At 35.1% G+C, this 16,272-nt stretch overlaps 1 protein-coding gene across 1 annotated transcript in view; it reads right to left on the bottom strand.

Moving 5' to 3' along the window:
• Positions 1-259: 259 nt before the first annotated feature.
• NELL2 (neural EGFL like 2) overlaps positions 260-16,272 on the bottom strand; it is a 388,326-nt gene continuing 372,313 nt past the window's right edge. Inside the window, exons 18-21 of the mRNA XM_068970314.1 lie at positions 13,575-13,768; positions 11,481-11,657; positions 9,551-9,775; positions 260-310 (exon numbers count right to left, since the gene is read on the bottom strand). Of these exons, the coding sequence (XP_068826415.1) occupies positions 260-310; positions 9,551-9,775; positions 11,481-11,657; positions 13,575-13,768 (647 nt within the window). The remainder of the gene's footprint in view (positions 311-9,550; positions 9,776-11,480; positions 11,658-13,574; positions 13,769-16,272) is intronic.

The raw sequence follows: 16,272 nt of genomic DNA, 5'->3' as shown, positions 1-16,272 counted from the left end.
GTATTTCACACCCATTCTTCTACATGCTTGACGTCAGACACCGCTGAGGTGGAATTCTGGTCTAGTTTTGCCCCAAGCCTTTTCCTTTTGTGATTTTCTCAAGCTCCATGAATTTCATAACTGAAAGTTCACTCAGCTAATAACAATGCTGCACTTAGCTGCCCACAAATCATCCATTTTAAGTTTTACCTTTTTTTTTTTTTTTGGTCTTTTTAATGAAACATTCTTTAAACAGAAATTTCCAGTGAGACAGTTAACTTCACAGTTCCTGAAGGCACTGTGGATCCACTGAGCAACAGATGTGGCCATTCTAGAGAAAAGACAGGGGGAAAAGGCACAGTATGAATTTTTAAGCCGTTAGTCAGTACTCACTGATTGTTACACATAACCAAACAGTGTATTTGTTATTTATATGCTCCTGAAAGTTCAATGTCCTAATCACTTTTCATGGCTCACTTAAAAACCAACTATGGCCAGTTATTTGTGGTAAATCATCGGCTAGCAGCAGCAGCTTTATTTACTCCATGGCACTCGCTTAGACCACATTTGTTCTTTTATTTGCCCATTCACAAAATAAACACGGAGTTAACTGAGCCCTAGACATGCTGATGAATAAAGCAGATATGGTTGCTACTTTCACAGGACAGGGCCTAGAGTTGTATCCATTAGTAATCCAGTGTACAATCAAAAATTGTAAAAAGTGCTAGAAAAAAAAACAAACTAGAGGATGTTATGAGATTAATAAGAAGTCTGGCTACTTAGATTGGGTGGCCAGAGTAGAATTCTATATAGAAGTGATGTTTAGACCAAGACCTCAAGATAGTTCTCTGAAAAGTTATGTCAAGAGCACAGGGAACAGAATGAGTAAAGGCTTTAAAGTGAAAAGAGCTCTGTGTAGTTAAGAAGCCTAAAAAGGTTCTGTCTTGGCAAGAATTCTAAGCTGGTGAAGAAAACTGTAGCAATGAGGCAAGGAAAACGGGAAAGAGCCAAATAAACATAATGGGTTCTTATAACAAAGTACCAAAATAGTATAAAAAATAGTATAAAGAAGGCTGAACACTGAAGAGTTGATGCTTTTGAATTGTGCTGGAGAAGACTCCTGAGAGCCCCTAGGATTGCAAGGAGATTAAACCAGTCAATCCTAAAGGAAATCAACTTTCAGTATTTATTGAAAGGAATGATGCTGAAGCTGCAAAACTTTGCCACCTGATGCAAAGAGCCTACTCATTGGAAAAGACCCTGATGCTAGGAAAGATTGACGGCAAAAGGAGAAAGTGGTGGCAGAGGAAGAGATGCTTAGATAGCTTCAGCAAACTCTGGGAGATACTGGAGGATGGAGGAGCCTGGTGTGCTACAGTCCATGAGGTTGCGGAGTTGGACACGACTTAGCAACTGAACAATGACAGCCAAAATAGTATGATGTATTACAGAAAAGAAAAAAACTGTATCTTCTTCTTTTGAATTTTTGCACTCTTACTTTCCTCCAGTGGCTCACTGATAATAATGATAATGTTAGTATTGTTACCACAATCACAAGATGATAATATCCTTCTACTTTTTGAGTGCATACTCTGTGTCAGAAACTTCACCAGACACTTTAAATACATTATCTAATTTCAACCTCAGAGCATTCCCAGTAGGATCACTATTAATAGTGATGATTTTTAGGTTCAGAAACTGAAGATCAGAAAGCTTAAATATCAAGTCCAAAATCTCACAGCTAATATAAGGGTACAACTGGGATTAAAATACAGGTTAGTCTGACTCTAAAACTCATCTTCTATGTGATATTCTCTCAGATAATTGACTTTACATGATGGAAAATGTATCAGACCTTAATATGGTAAAACCAAAAGGTTCAGATAAAACTTAAGAAAGGACTTTAATGCTTTAGCCTTTGTTGAAGCTTATCAAATGAGAGAAAAGACAGTCTATATCCAAGAAGAATATTATCAATTTAACTTAATCCTCTTTCTTTTAAAATTGTTATTAAGCAGAATTCTTACTCTGACGGCAAAAAAGTGTGACAAATAACCATTTCTTAGCTCTCTAGCAGTGTTTTAAAGCTTTGCTGTTATGCTCAGAGGCTGAGGATTTCTGACCATAATGTGGTCACATGATCTTTCCCAATTCATTGACCCAATGAAGGGAGGGGTATACCAGTTCCCAAGAATGTCAGTTCCTCAGATTGTATGGATTTTGAGCAGAGAGAGTTAGGGAAATTTCTGGAGTATAAGTAGATTTTAGGAAGAGAAGATATATTTCCCCAAATCTTCGAGGAGTGTTTTTCTTATTCCTTATCAGTATGTTCTGCTATAGGAACATGAACGCTACAGATCATGCTATTGATAGCTCCTCAATTAAGGAAACCTAGTTGATATAAGAAAGAGTAATAAAATACTCCACTGGGGTTCCAATTTCAGTAATGGCATAGTTACTTACACAAGACTATCTCCCATATGGATAACTATAAAGTTTGGACAAAATATCAAAATTATTTGAATCAATGAATTAGTGACTAAAAGCAAGCAGACACTGGAGGAATTTCAATCTCTGAAAGGAGGGAAATGTATTGTGTGAGATTAATTTCTACCTGGCATTTTCCCTTAGGGCACTGTCTAGTCTGTGAAACTTAGGATGACTACAACTCAAGCAGAAAGCCACAATCTTATAGACTTCGGATATTGGAGGACAACATTTAGGGCTGCCAGGGTGCCTGGAAATTCAGAAAGAAATATCTTAGAAAGGAAGGAATGAATCAGCATGTAAACTCCCCTCAAATCAGTGGCTGGTCTTTGAATTGCAGAGGAGACTCTAAAAAGACAATCAGAGACTCATAGCTTGAAGTTGGAAAGCTCTGAGCAGATATTTCAGATACTGCTCCCGTGGGTAGTAGTGCTTAAAATCTGTGTCCTACCAAGTTAGAAGGGACTGATAAAAAATTTCAGGCTTTCATGTTTAGGAATAAAACAGTCTCAAGATTAAGAGATTCACCCTAGCACTAAGGGTACATCTGCTAACTAATATAAAGTCCAGCCTTCTCAACTGCAAGTTTATTGGCTGTAATTTGAAATTTGCTAGAACAACAATAGTCTTCAGAGGAAGCTAACAGAATGGAGGGTCTATACTATATACTGTTCACAATATCCAATAAACCATAACCATTATTAGATATGTGAAAAAAAAAAAAAAAACCCAAACAGAAAAAAGTGACTCATCAAGAGAAAAAGTAGTGAAAGAGAAATGACTCAGAATTAATCCAGTTGGTGTAAATGCAGATAAAGACTGTAGCCACCAGGCTCCTTTGACCATGGAATTCTCCAGGCAAGAATATTGGAGTGAGTAGCCATTCCTTTCTCCAGGGGATATTCCTGAACCAGGGATTGAACCTGGGTCTCCTGCATTACAAAGTGATTCTTTACCTATTACAAATGTGTACAAAGATGTTAAAAAAAAAAAAGGTTATAAAGGAATAAAAAGTTGTAAATTGCAGCAGAGTAATGAAACTAAAAATAAAATTAAATAAAAATTCTGGAACTGAAAAGCACAGTATTTGAAATGAAAAATTCATTGGATGGGCTTAACAGAAGATTAAAGATGGCAGTAGTCTGTAAATTTGAAAAAATATATAGAAATTATCCAATATTTAAACCAAAGAGAAAAGGATTGAAATAAAAATAGAATCTCAGTGACCTTCAGGGTAATATTAAACCATATAACACATGGGTGATTGGAGTCCCAGGAGAATAAGAGGGAGAAAGTGTGGCAGACAAAATATCTGAAGAAACAATGGTCAAATTTTTCTCAAATTTGGTGAAAAAAAAAGTCAACTTAGATATTCAAAAAGCCCAGCAAATCCCAAAAAGAACAAAGACCGAAAAAGTCACACTTAAGTGTATCATAGTCAAAATTATAAAAACCAAAGGTTTTTGGTTATATTATTATTTTAGTTGTTGCACAAGCCAACAACAAAAAATAACAATATAGAGTTATAATTAAGAATCTAAAAGAAAATTAATATTGAATAATAGAAAAACTTATATAAAACTAATATAAAAATAAACAGAAGGAAAGCAAGTGGACACTTTCCTTGGATACATAAGAATATAAAAAGAGCAACACACGGAGCAAGCAGAAAACAAATCGCAAAATGGTGGCCCCTAAATACATGAATGCCAAAAACTATATCAAATATAAGTCGACTAAACACTTCCGTTACAAGACAGAAACTGTCACACTGGATTAAAAAGTAAGAACTATTTGTATATTATCTATGAATATGCATTCTAAATATAAAACTATAGACAAATTGAAAGTTGATGAATCAAAACAATATAGTGTGTGGTTACATAAGTACCAGACAAAACTGACTTCTTGTCTAGAAATCTTGTCAGAGATAAAGAGGGACATTACATAATGATAAACTGGTCAATTCACCATTAGATGCAAAATAATACATACTGTGTGATACACATATGAATTTTTAAATAGGCAAATACATTGGTTGCAATGAAATAAAATTGAGGTTTCCTACAGGAATAGGTATTGCTTAGAAGGGGGCAAAAAGGTACTTGCTAGACTGTTGAAAATATTCTATATTTTGATTCATCAAACTTAAAAAATTTGCACAAAATCGCTATGTATTTCACCTTAACAAACATTACCTTGATAAAACCTAGAATAAAAGGCATTCCTCTGAAACTTAGGTTGCTAGGAATAGTAACCATCCACTGCCATAACATTAAAAATCTAATTATTTTTACATAATAACAGTAAGTTTCCTTAACACCCTGTTATTTCTGGCTATATTTTATTGGTAAAGGAGTCCTCATTAGTCTTTGCATACTGATAAACTCTATAAAATCAAGATTAGAAGACAGTAGACTTTCAGCTTTCAGTAAAATGTTTTTATATAATACATGAAAAGCATAAAATATTTTATTAACATATATATTTAATATAATTTTTACAAAGCAGTTATTAATACATTAATGTTTATAAATTATATAACAGATAGAATAAATATATGTATAATTATAATATATGTACACATATGTGCTATAAATTGTTGTTGTTCAGTTGCTGTCCTCTCTTTGTGACCCCATGTTCTGTAGCACACCAGGCTTCCCTGTCTATAAATAGTCTACATAAAAATGAATATATTTTAAATTCCACTATTATCAATATTTTAGTACATCCTCATAGATTTCATTTATTTCTCTATTTTCAGCCTTCTTGTAATCAAAGTGCATATATAATCACAGAGTATTTTTATCTTAATTTTTATTATAAGAATTGTTGGTACTTGAATGATTGAACAATGCAATCATGTAATTACAAAAAATGTATAGCTGTAGTATTATATGTTAGATTTTGTTGTTGTTGTTCAGATCATGTCCCACTCTGCGACCCCAGGGACTGTAGCACTCCATACCTCCCTGTCCTTCACTACCTCCTGGAGTTTATGTTACATCAGATGCTGTGTGCTTAGCTGCTCAGTTGTGTCCGACTCTTCACGACTCCACAGACGGTAGCCCACCATCTGTAGTCCATGCAGATTCTCAGGGCAAGAATATTGGAGCAGGTTGCCACGCCCTCATCATTATTTATTTAACCATCTTTCCATTGTTGGCTATTTTGGTTTCTTTTTGATTCTGCATGCCAATTAATGTTGAGGTGAATATTATGATGCACACAGTTTGTTCCATATTTTAGATTATTTCTTTTGGTTGGATTCTGAGACTCGGGATTAATAAGATTTTCTGGATATTTCTGTGGAGATGGGGATGGGACTAGGAGGTATATGTGTGGCTCTTGATTGTATTTTTCAGTGTCACTAACACTGCAAAAGAACTACAATTCCACTATATTACTGTTATCATTGGAAATTATTGTGAATTTTTTTTACTGTAGTATGTGGAAATAATAAATCATATGTTAGTTTATATTTGTTTCAATTATTTAAAAGCTGAATGCTCTCCTCTTTTTTAATAATTGTATTTTTTAGTGAATTGTTTATTCATCCTCTGTTATTTATGGGAAAATAAGTATTTTTAATTTTCATGTTTTTAATCTAATAAAGATATCATATCTGCTGAACATATTTTTCCAGTCTTCAGTTGTGATTTTATACTTTGCTAATTTTGTCTATCTATAGAAGCTCTAAATTTTTTGAGGTATATTTTATCACTTTTAAGTTAGAAAAGGCATCTCCCTTTAGAATTTTAATAAATATTTGATTACTTATCTTTATTTTGATTTATATTTAATATCTAACACTTTTTCCACATGGGAATTGTTTTGATACATAGCATACTAATATATACAACTTATATCCCTCAAACTGCTATCCAGTCATTCCAGTATTCATAGAATAATCCTTTCTTCTCTTTTGATCTACTAGCTCTTCTGACTGTATTACTCCTTGGTGGCTCAGATGGTAAAGAATCTGCCTGCAACGCAGGAAATCTGGGTTCTGATCCCTGCGTCAGGAAGATCCCCTGGAGAATGGAATGGCAACCCAATCCAGTATTCTTGCCTGGAGAATTACATGGACAGAGAGGTCTGGCCAGCTACAGTCCATGGGGTCGTAAAGAGTTGGATACTACTGAGTGACTAACACTTTCACTTTTTATTTGCCTCCTGGTGGCTCAGAAGGTAAAGAATCTGCCTACAATGCCGGGGTCTCGGGTTCGATCCCTAGGTTGGGAAGATTGCTTGGAGAAGGAAATGGCAACCCATTCCAGTATTCTTGCCTGACCCTTTAATATCTCCTCCTTCCTTATTTATCAACTGGGTACATCCCTCTTTATTGCCTGGAGCTCAAAGCACGATTGCCTGAAAGCTCTCTGGAGTTGTGTAGTTTTTATCAGACTTAGGAAAGACAGTATTAGTAATTCATTTTTGGTGCAAATTCAACTTCTGAGTGAAGGAAACTTTTTTTTTTAACCTAAGCAATTTAAATTTTAAAACATCTTTAAAAAGGAAAGGGAAGCTCTTAACCCTGTTTCTCCCAGCTAACTCTTAATTCCTCAGGAAGTAAAACTGGTTCACTTGTTGGACAGCCTCTTAGCACAGTTCATTCTTCCTCAGAGCGTCCTTCACAGTAATGTTGTCTCTATCTGTTTCATGACTTAATGTTTCTGTTGTCGACTACCAACAATAATAATAGCCAACATTTATTGAGCACTTACTCTGAATGTGTATGAAATGTGTAGGAAACTTTTTGTGAGGACCTTTTCACTTAATTCTTAAAGCAACTTTCTCAAGTAGGTAATATAATTATTCCTATGTAAGTAATATTATTATTCCAAGTTTTAGGTGAGAAAAACGGAGTCACAGAGAGATTTATAAATGTCCCTTGAAGTGACATTGCTAGGGTGGTGGACCAGGCTCTGAATCCAGGTAGCCTGATTTCAGATGCCCCATTCTTCACGTTTAGACCAGTGCTTTCCTATAGAATATTCTGCCATGATGGAACTGTTCTCTGCATGTGCTGTCTACTATGATAGCCACGAGCACATGTGAGGACTTGAAATTTGGCTCATGCGACTGAAGAACTGGATTTTTAATTCAATTTCAATGAATTTAAATAACCACATGTGGCTTCTGACTACAGTACCAGATAGCAGAGCTCGAGATGATACCCTGCTGGGGAAAAATTTCCAGGAACAATTTTTGCTGTTTTTGGCTATCATCCTACCCTGGCACAATACCCCACACAACTTGCATTTATTGACTATACCAATAACTCAGATGTGGTAGGATGGAGAGACAGTAAATGCAAATAGTGCTTTGACAGTATCAAATTGTGAAGAATGCTTACCTCCAATGCATTCTCTCAAGCCTGTTTGGCATAAGTTTTATTTTTAAAATAGCAAAAAATAAATATAATAAAATGACTATTAGGGATACATTTGGTAGCATTGAGCATATTCTTATAACTCAATAAGAAGGGGAAAAGAAAATGGCACCAAATAGTAACTTCTGAGAAATGGCAGTTATCTGACAAGAAATGAATTTAATGCCAAAATACACTTTCTGGAAGCAATTCTACTAGGAGTCAAAAAATCCTAGTTGTTTGTTAGGCAGTGAATGACAAGCTCATTCACACTCTTTACCCCCAGAAAATACTGTAATGTTTTCTGCCTATTACTGATTGCATTTTTCTTGTTGGAAGTATCTGTCTGAGCTATATCTGGTGTGTTTTACATTGCATCACTCAGTATATATTTTTGTTGTCACTGCTCAGAACAATAATCTAATAGTAGATTAAGAGTGTAAAGAGATTAAAATTTCTTTGGCAATTAAATGTCAGAAAGTATTTCCCTATTAATCATTAATGCTGAAGTTTCTAGATAATGCACCACTAAATGCACTCAAATGTATTCATATTAAATGTATATTAAAGTGGCACTGCATTTACATTGCTAGGAACTTTTTGTAGTAAAAGTAACTTTCAAATGTGCTAATGCACCTTTAGAAGACTGCACTAAATGTTCCTCCCAAAAAGCTGTGCTTGACTGACAAATTGCATTGATTGAAAGAGCTAGAAATTTTGGTGTGAAATAGATACTAATAGCATCTCAAACTTAGAGCATTTCATATTTCTTTGTCTTGTTACATCAAGTCACTCTAGTAAGAAATTTGTACTATGTGAATCAGAATTAAATTGCTCTACTGAAAAAAATTTTTAAATGGAAATGTTCATTTAAAGAACCAGAGCAGTTAGAGATATCTGGCTGTGCTACGCTGGGAAAAATCTGACATCTTTGCTTTCTTCTTGTTGTTAAGCTTTCCAGATTATTAGTTTTAGTGTTGATTCTAAAACTTTGACTCTGAAGTACAATGACCACTGAATCAAATATTTGTAGGAACCATAACCAAAGTAGAAAGCTTTCAACTTCGTTACCATTTCTGAATTCTATATACCCTGTCTACATTATCAGTATTTTTGTTCTCAGTGAAGTAAAAGACATAATGCTTTATTTTCCTATGAGAATAAAAAGAAAAATCTTTATAATGATTTTTCTCCAGCTGTAGGAATAAAATATGGTAAACAACAAGTCTTAAATTTTTCAACTCAATGTAACTGACCACAACAAACCAAGAAATATGCCCATTTTCGCCATATTGATTTTCACTTTGGAAAATGCAGTATGCTTACCTTGTTGATATATCTTATATCATAAACAGACTAGATAAAAATCAATAAAATAATATTGTCCTTTATCATGAAAGAAACATGAAGCTTGGTTTTGTACTATTTTTTTTAAAAGGTGTGTACAGTTAGATGCTTTAGGGCAATTTACATAGGTTCTTTCTGTTCCAGTGATATAAATAACCATCATTATGGTTTCAGACAAAGCACCTCCTTCTCCCTGAAAATGCATTAGAGGATGCACAGGACAGTCAGCTTTGGCACTAATTAAGCTGAGTGGTCTCTGAGCAGTAAATAGAAATGAAGGTGCTTCTCATTGGCCACATTAATATCTATGATTCCTGGGCACAGCTGGCCAAGTGCTCCCTACTTGAATATAGTGGGTTTTACCTTGCACTGGCAGAGAGTACACTCAGTGCCATGTTTGATCCAAGAGGACCCAGTGAAACGAACCACATTCATCTCGTCCAGGCAAGTTTTGGTGATGTCATTGCGGATGGTGTCAGCCTGGCAAGGGTCGGTGACACAGCGTGGGCAGCATTCTTTCTCGGGGAGGACACTGAATTCACACTCCACCTCTGGGCAAGGCAGGGGCCAACAGTCAACTTCCCCTTGCTATAAAGAAAGCAGATGGACAAGGGAAGAGGGAGAGGAAGGGAGGGAACATAGTGTTTACTGAATACTCAATTACTCAATTTCTTTGATGGACATTCATACTCAGACCTTCACAGCCATGAATGCTGTAGGGAATCCACACATGAGATCTGTACTGTAGATGGATTATGAGACAGTCTGCATGGGTTAAATAAGAATAGCAATAAAGGAAAGCAAAAACCAGTTCTCTTAAAACAATCAAATGGGCATGCCCTCTCTTTCCCATGACAAAGAATTGTTTACTACAGAAGAGATTTTTACTTAGCTTTTTTGCCTATGAGATGCTTTTTTCTTCCTTTCAATCTTTTACCCTACTTTCTCATTTATTCCCTTCTGCAAAAAGAAAGTTTTGTCCACTGACAAGAAAGTAAATCAAAATATGAAGGAAATTTGACAGTTTTTCTTTGTCATTTATACATTTCTCAGTGTATGGACTTTGGAAAAAAACAAACAAACAAACTAGGAGCTGATTTCAGTCATTTTTATTCCACATGGGAAAATTGTGTGAATAGGCTCTTCTTAAAATTTAGTTCCCACCTAAAATTTAGTTCCTATTTTCCTCATAATTCTGAGTCTCATGGTCTTGGGAGATGAAAGCAGCCTCAGGCACAAAACTGACCTTGCTCTTTCAATTGATTTTTGGGTTGAAGGTATAAAAAGGAAGCAACAAAAAAGCATTGCCTTAAAATATCCTCACACAAATAGAAAGGAAACAAGTCCTAACTTTAAGACTAGTATCTATGAAAATTTCTTCTATAAAGACATGTAGATGAATTTTCATTTACACCATAGAAAGAAGCAAAAAAATCGGCCACATGAAAAATGACTGGGGTCTTCTTATCAAGTCTTTATTTTCTTTTTAACATATTGTTTCCAGCAGAAGTTTCATATATATATATATATATATATATATATATATATATATATACATTCAATTCTAACATTCTAATATTTACTGTAAATTCAAAATGTGTAAAACAGGGTTCCCGCCAGAATAGCATTGACAGTAACAATTTTTAGAAAGAAAAATGGTATTTTTTTTGTCTTTGTTTGTTTAAGTCAGAGCATAATTGACAGAAATGGATTAACAAAAGGTTTACTTGGAAAAAAAGATTTTTTTGAATGCCATTGTTCTGTTCATAATTGTTTTTAAGTAAACCTAGGCTGAGTTGCTTCCCTAGTGGCTCAGAGGGTAAAGCGTCTGCCTGCAATGCAGGTAGACCTGGGTTCGATCCCTGGGTCAGGAAGATCCTCTGGAGAAGGAAATGGTAACCCACTCCAGTACCTTTGCCCGGAAAATCCCATGGACGGAGGAGCCCGGTAGGCTATAGTCCATGGGGTCGCAAAGAGTCGGACACGACTGAGCGACTTCACTTTCCTTCACTTTAGGCTGAGTGGGATTGGGAAAGTTAGGACAGCCTTTCCTTTGGAGCTCTGGAGACTGTCCTGAAAGACTGACATGGCATGGTATACTGCATTTACCCCTGGATACTCCTTCTCAGGTCCTGAATGCAAAGCCATCACTTTGTCATCATAACTAGGTTCACCTTTTGTAACTTCCAACGCTATGGCCAGGTACTGACTATTGGTGGAGGGGCAGGGAAGGTTGCTTTCCTATCTTGATTCTGGGCGAAATGTTTCCTGAACTTTAGGTAGCCAAACTTACCAGGCAGCGGCACTGCTGGCAGTTCTGAACCCAGGTGTCACCACTATTGTACAAGGTTTCCCCGTTTTGATGGAGGCACTGACTGCTCAACCTTGGGTCACATTCAGGGCAGCAGAAAAGATCAACTGTGGGATTCTCACAGTCACAGACCATCCGTCGACACATTACAAATCCATTCTGTATGACAAGGAGAAAAAGCAGTTACCAAAAGCCTCTGTTTCTCAATATACTAATATCATATGTACGTGGGTGTGTCTGTATGTGTGAGTACCTATGTATATAAACATCTATATATACATTATATATATGTGCTGTGCTGTGCTAAGTCACTTCATTTATGTCCGACTCTTCGTGAGACTCTGGACCATAGCCTGCCAGGCTCCTCTGTCCATGAGGATTCTCCAGGCAACAATATTGCAGTGGGTTACCATTTCCTCCTCCAGGGGAATATATATAGATATATTTATAATATATCTATATTCATAATTATATATCTGTCTATATATACATATATATTACATAATCTATCTAAAATTTGGCTTCCCAGGTGGTGCTAGTGTTAAAGAATCTGCCAGTCAATGCAGGAGATGCAAGAGACATGGGTTCCATTGCTGGGCCAGGAAGATCCCCTGGAGGAGGATATGGCAACCCACTCCAGTATTCTTGCCTGTGAAATCCCATGGACAGAAGAGCCTAGTGGGTTACTGTCCATGGGGCCACAAAGGGTCAGACACAACTGAGTGACTGAGCATCAGCACCATACCTATAATTTCAGATGTTGATTTGGAAGTTTGAGATAACTCACACTGTTTTCTCAATATAACTGATTTTCTTTAAAATTCCTATTTGTAGCTAACAACCAGAAATTACTCAGGCTGGAGAACTTCCAATTTTCTTTCTGCACATTAAATTTAAATGACTTGACTGGAAAAAAATTTTTATATAGAATGATAACCACTGCATAGCTCTTATGTGCAAATAAATTTGTATATGCATATATAAAATTTTATGTACTTGTAATTTGAATACTAACTAAAGTCTGTCCTGTGTAAGGGATTGTATGTTTATATTTGGTAGGTAGTCATCAAGTTTTACATATTATTAAGTTTATAGATATGTTAACCTTATAATTTGTACAAGCTGTTATCAATTTCTTAATAATAGTTGAGTCCTTGGTATTATTATCTAACTACAATTTAAATTTCTATTATCAACTGGGTACATAGAACACCTCTCTAAAACTGAAATATAACCCAATAGGTGTTTTTTCACTTGCAGGCCATAGTATGTTCATTCTGGCTTCATTTATGCATTCATTCAAATATGATATTGTGACTATAAAAACATTAGCCTAGTTAGAATCAAAATTTTATCATTGAATAGATAAACACATTGTGGTATTTCTGTACAAAGGAATACTATTCAGTAATAAAAGAGGATGGGTTACTTATACAGGTAATGAATATAATTGAGTGTCAAAGCATAATGCTGAGACAAATGTCAGACACAAAAGAATAAGGACAGTTTTCATCTCATATACCTGGGGGATTATTTCCAGGTTGCAGGTGGATACCAAAATCCATGGATGCTCAAGTCGCTTATATAAAATGGCAGTATTTACATATAACCTATACATAATCTTCCATATACTTTAAATTATTTCTAGATTACTTATAATATCTAATATAATATAAAATTATGTAAAAAGTTGCTGGGGTCTGGAAAATGAAAGTTTTGCTTTTCAGAACTTTCTGGAATTTTTTTTCCTCAAGTATTTTTGATCCACAGTTGGCTGAATCCATGAATGTGGTTCCTGCAGATATGGAAGGCCAACTGTGTTATATGATTCCACTTACACGAGGCTGTAGAAAATACAAATCTAATCTATAGAAACAGGAAACTGTTTACTTGTGTCTGGGGCTATAGGGTTAAGAAAGGGCAGAGGTCAGCTAGTTTGCATAGGTGAAAATGTTATGTTATATTAATTGTGCAGAGGTTAATCAGATGTATGCATTTGTTTATCAAGCCGTACACTTGAAATACATGCAAATTACATCTTGATAAAAATGGTTGCAATGTTTTGTTTATACGAACCTGACATGAACACACGGAACACCGGTCATTTTCCAGCACCCAAATCTGACCGTTGTGCTTAATTTTTCCATCGTGGATGCAATCCCCTGTGCAGTTCTTTCCATGAGGACATCGGCAATCATATCCACCATCCAAGTTAAAGCAAATGGTGTCATTGGCACAGCTGTGCCTCCCGGTCCCACACTCGTCAATATCTACAGCCGAGAAAAAGCAGCAGGCGATGTGCTTAGAATATGCTCTGTTTCAAATAACTGTGATCAGGCAAATTGTCTCCTGACATAAAGCATTCAACTGTAAATTAATTTTCATCTTACTGGCATGTATTTCCTATTAATGCTGACTAAAGCAATGTTAATAATCTTGGGATTTCACAGGAAAATATCATACTTGATTTCAAACACCAAATAACCTTGGCTAGATATGCAACTTTTATATCTCTGTAAGTACCATTAAGCTTTATGAAACACATATATTTTTTTTAAAGTTAAGGATAGGACTCAACATATCAAACAGTTTGGCAGTGGAAATTCTAAAAGTGCCTATGTTTTTTTAATTGGCAAAATCATAGTGTTAAAAAGGTGCTTCCAGAAAAATCCCTTCTTCATGGGGGATGAAATGCTATGGAAACAATGAGGCATTTTCATTCAGTTTCAAGCCCTCTTCTCACAGCCATGTCACTGTCAGGTAAGCTCTTTCCAGCATTCTGCGCAGGTGTTCGGCGATTAATGGTCCAGGCATTTGCACACTGTCCTTACACCCTGCCCTTCAACCATGGAAAGGCAAGTGATCACAAGCAATCAGCATCCCTTACAAAGAATTCCCCACTTCTCAGCTTTCCCATTTCATATCATCATTTCATCTCCTGCCTGACTCATTTGGCACCTGCCCATTCTTCACCTGACTTCACCTACTCCATGTCAATCATAGCCTAAAGCATTTTCATACAGATGAAAAGCAAACATATGTTGACCCACAGATCAGGTCCAAGCGAAGAGATGTGATTCATTTTATTTATCCCATCGTTTAAAGGTCATAAGCCAAAATCATTCCAGGGATATTGTATGAGTGGCAGTAAGGAGTTATTTCCTATTTCATCTGAGCAAAGGTCAAGAGAAAAGAACTAAATCACAGCAGGAAAAGTGGGATGGAGAGAAAATGGAATGTATAGCTTTTAACCAGCAGAATGTACACTGATTTTCCTTCAAAATTATAGGATTTAGTAACTATCTTCCTTAAATGGTTTGATTTCAACATTGTAGAGGAAGTAAACTAGTCAAGATTATATTTTAGCCACATTTCTATTTCTAAATATTTAAGTTCTATCATATATGCATTCCTGACAATAAGTTACATGATTATTTCTAGGTACTTTGATTTTTATTAGTTCTCATATCAACAAAACCAATGAATTGAGAGGATAGCTGAAAAGATTTCTATTACAGCTCTAGTAAAATTTATTATAGGTTGATTTGTCAAGGATAATACTGTATAAAAAAGATCATGATAAAAAAAATAACAGCAAGAGAATACATGAAAATCTTAAAAAATACATTTATATAATTGTATTAATAAATACATCTATATATCAGATATATATGTGTATATCAAATCCAAAAAATTTTTTCTCTTGGTAAGGAAATGAACTTTATATAGCAGGTCTATATTTGCTCTATTTGGAATAATAAAGTATCCTCAGAGTTGATATTTGTCTCCATTAAATATTCTTATAATTAGCAATTATAGGGAGCAAAAACAATACCACTAATCATAGTTGTTTGGTCTCTCTGACCACAGTCTCTACTAATACCTCTTAATATATCTTTTAATATCCATTACATGTATATATGTTTTATATATTTCACTCTTTAAATATCTGCTAATATAAGGACATTATTCCATTAATGGCAATGGCTGTACTTGAACAATCATTTTATTTTGTCTGACATATAAAATAAAATTTCTACTAACAAGTTTGTTTGTTTGGTTAAAAGCAGAGAAAGTCCTTGGATTTGATGCAGCAGATGAAGAAAATATTTTTAGGTGCAAAGAGAATATGTACTCAAAGTATATTAACAATAAAGAAATAGAATAAAAAGTTGCTTTACAACAATGGTTGGCATGTACTTGTCATACCTGAGAAATATTAATATTTAAGCAGAAACATCATAATGGACTAACTCTTACCTTTTGCTATCCGATGAGATTTGAATTAGTTTGAACTTACCTTACCTTTCTTGCTTATTATCTATACTGGGTTTCTCAGTGCAGAAACTATTCTCAATTGAATGATAGTATAAAATTTTGGAATTTATTTTTATATACAGTTTTATTGTAAGATTCCTACATTACATATACATAAAGAGTGTATATTCTGCTTTGAAAATTATACTATAATATATAGAAATTCCTACTTAAAAATATTATTTCTTTAGTGAGTGATTAGAGAAATAATGTTGTCAAAGCCAGTGGTCAAGTCTCAGTTCCTGTCTTCAGCTGACAGCAGTTTCTGACACAGGTCCTTCCCTCTCCCTGACAAATTTCATTTACTTGCTTCCTATCACACTAGTATGCTGAAGCTCTAATACTTTGGCCACCTGATGGGAAGAGCCAACTCATTGGCAAAGACCCTGATGCTAGGAACCATTGAAGGCAAGAGGAGAAGGGGGCAACACAGGATGAGATGGTTAGATAGCATCAC

This window comes from Capricornis sumatraensis, chromosome 4 (genome assembly GCF_032405125.1).
Source record: "Capricornis sumatraensis isolate serow.1 chromosome 4, serow.2, whole genome shotgun sequence".
Classification (NCBI taxonomy): domain Eukaryota; kingdom Metazoa; phylum Chordata; class Mammalia; order Artiodactyla; family Bovidae; genus Capricornis; species Capricornis sumatraensis.
Note: the sequence above shows the minus strand (reverse complement) of the source record. Positions and strands in the feature narration are given on the sequence as shown.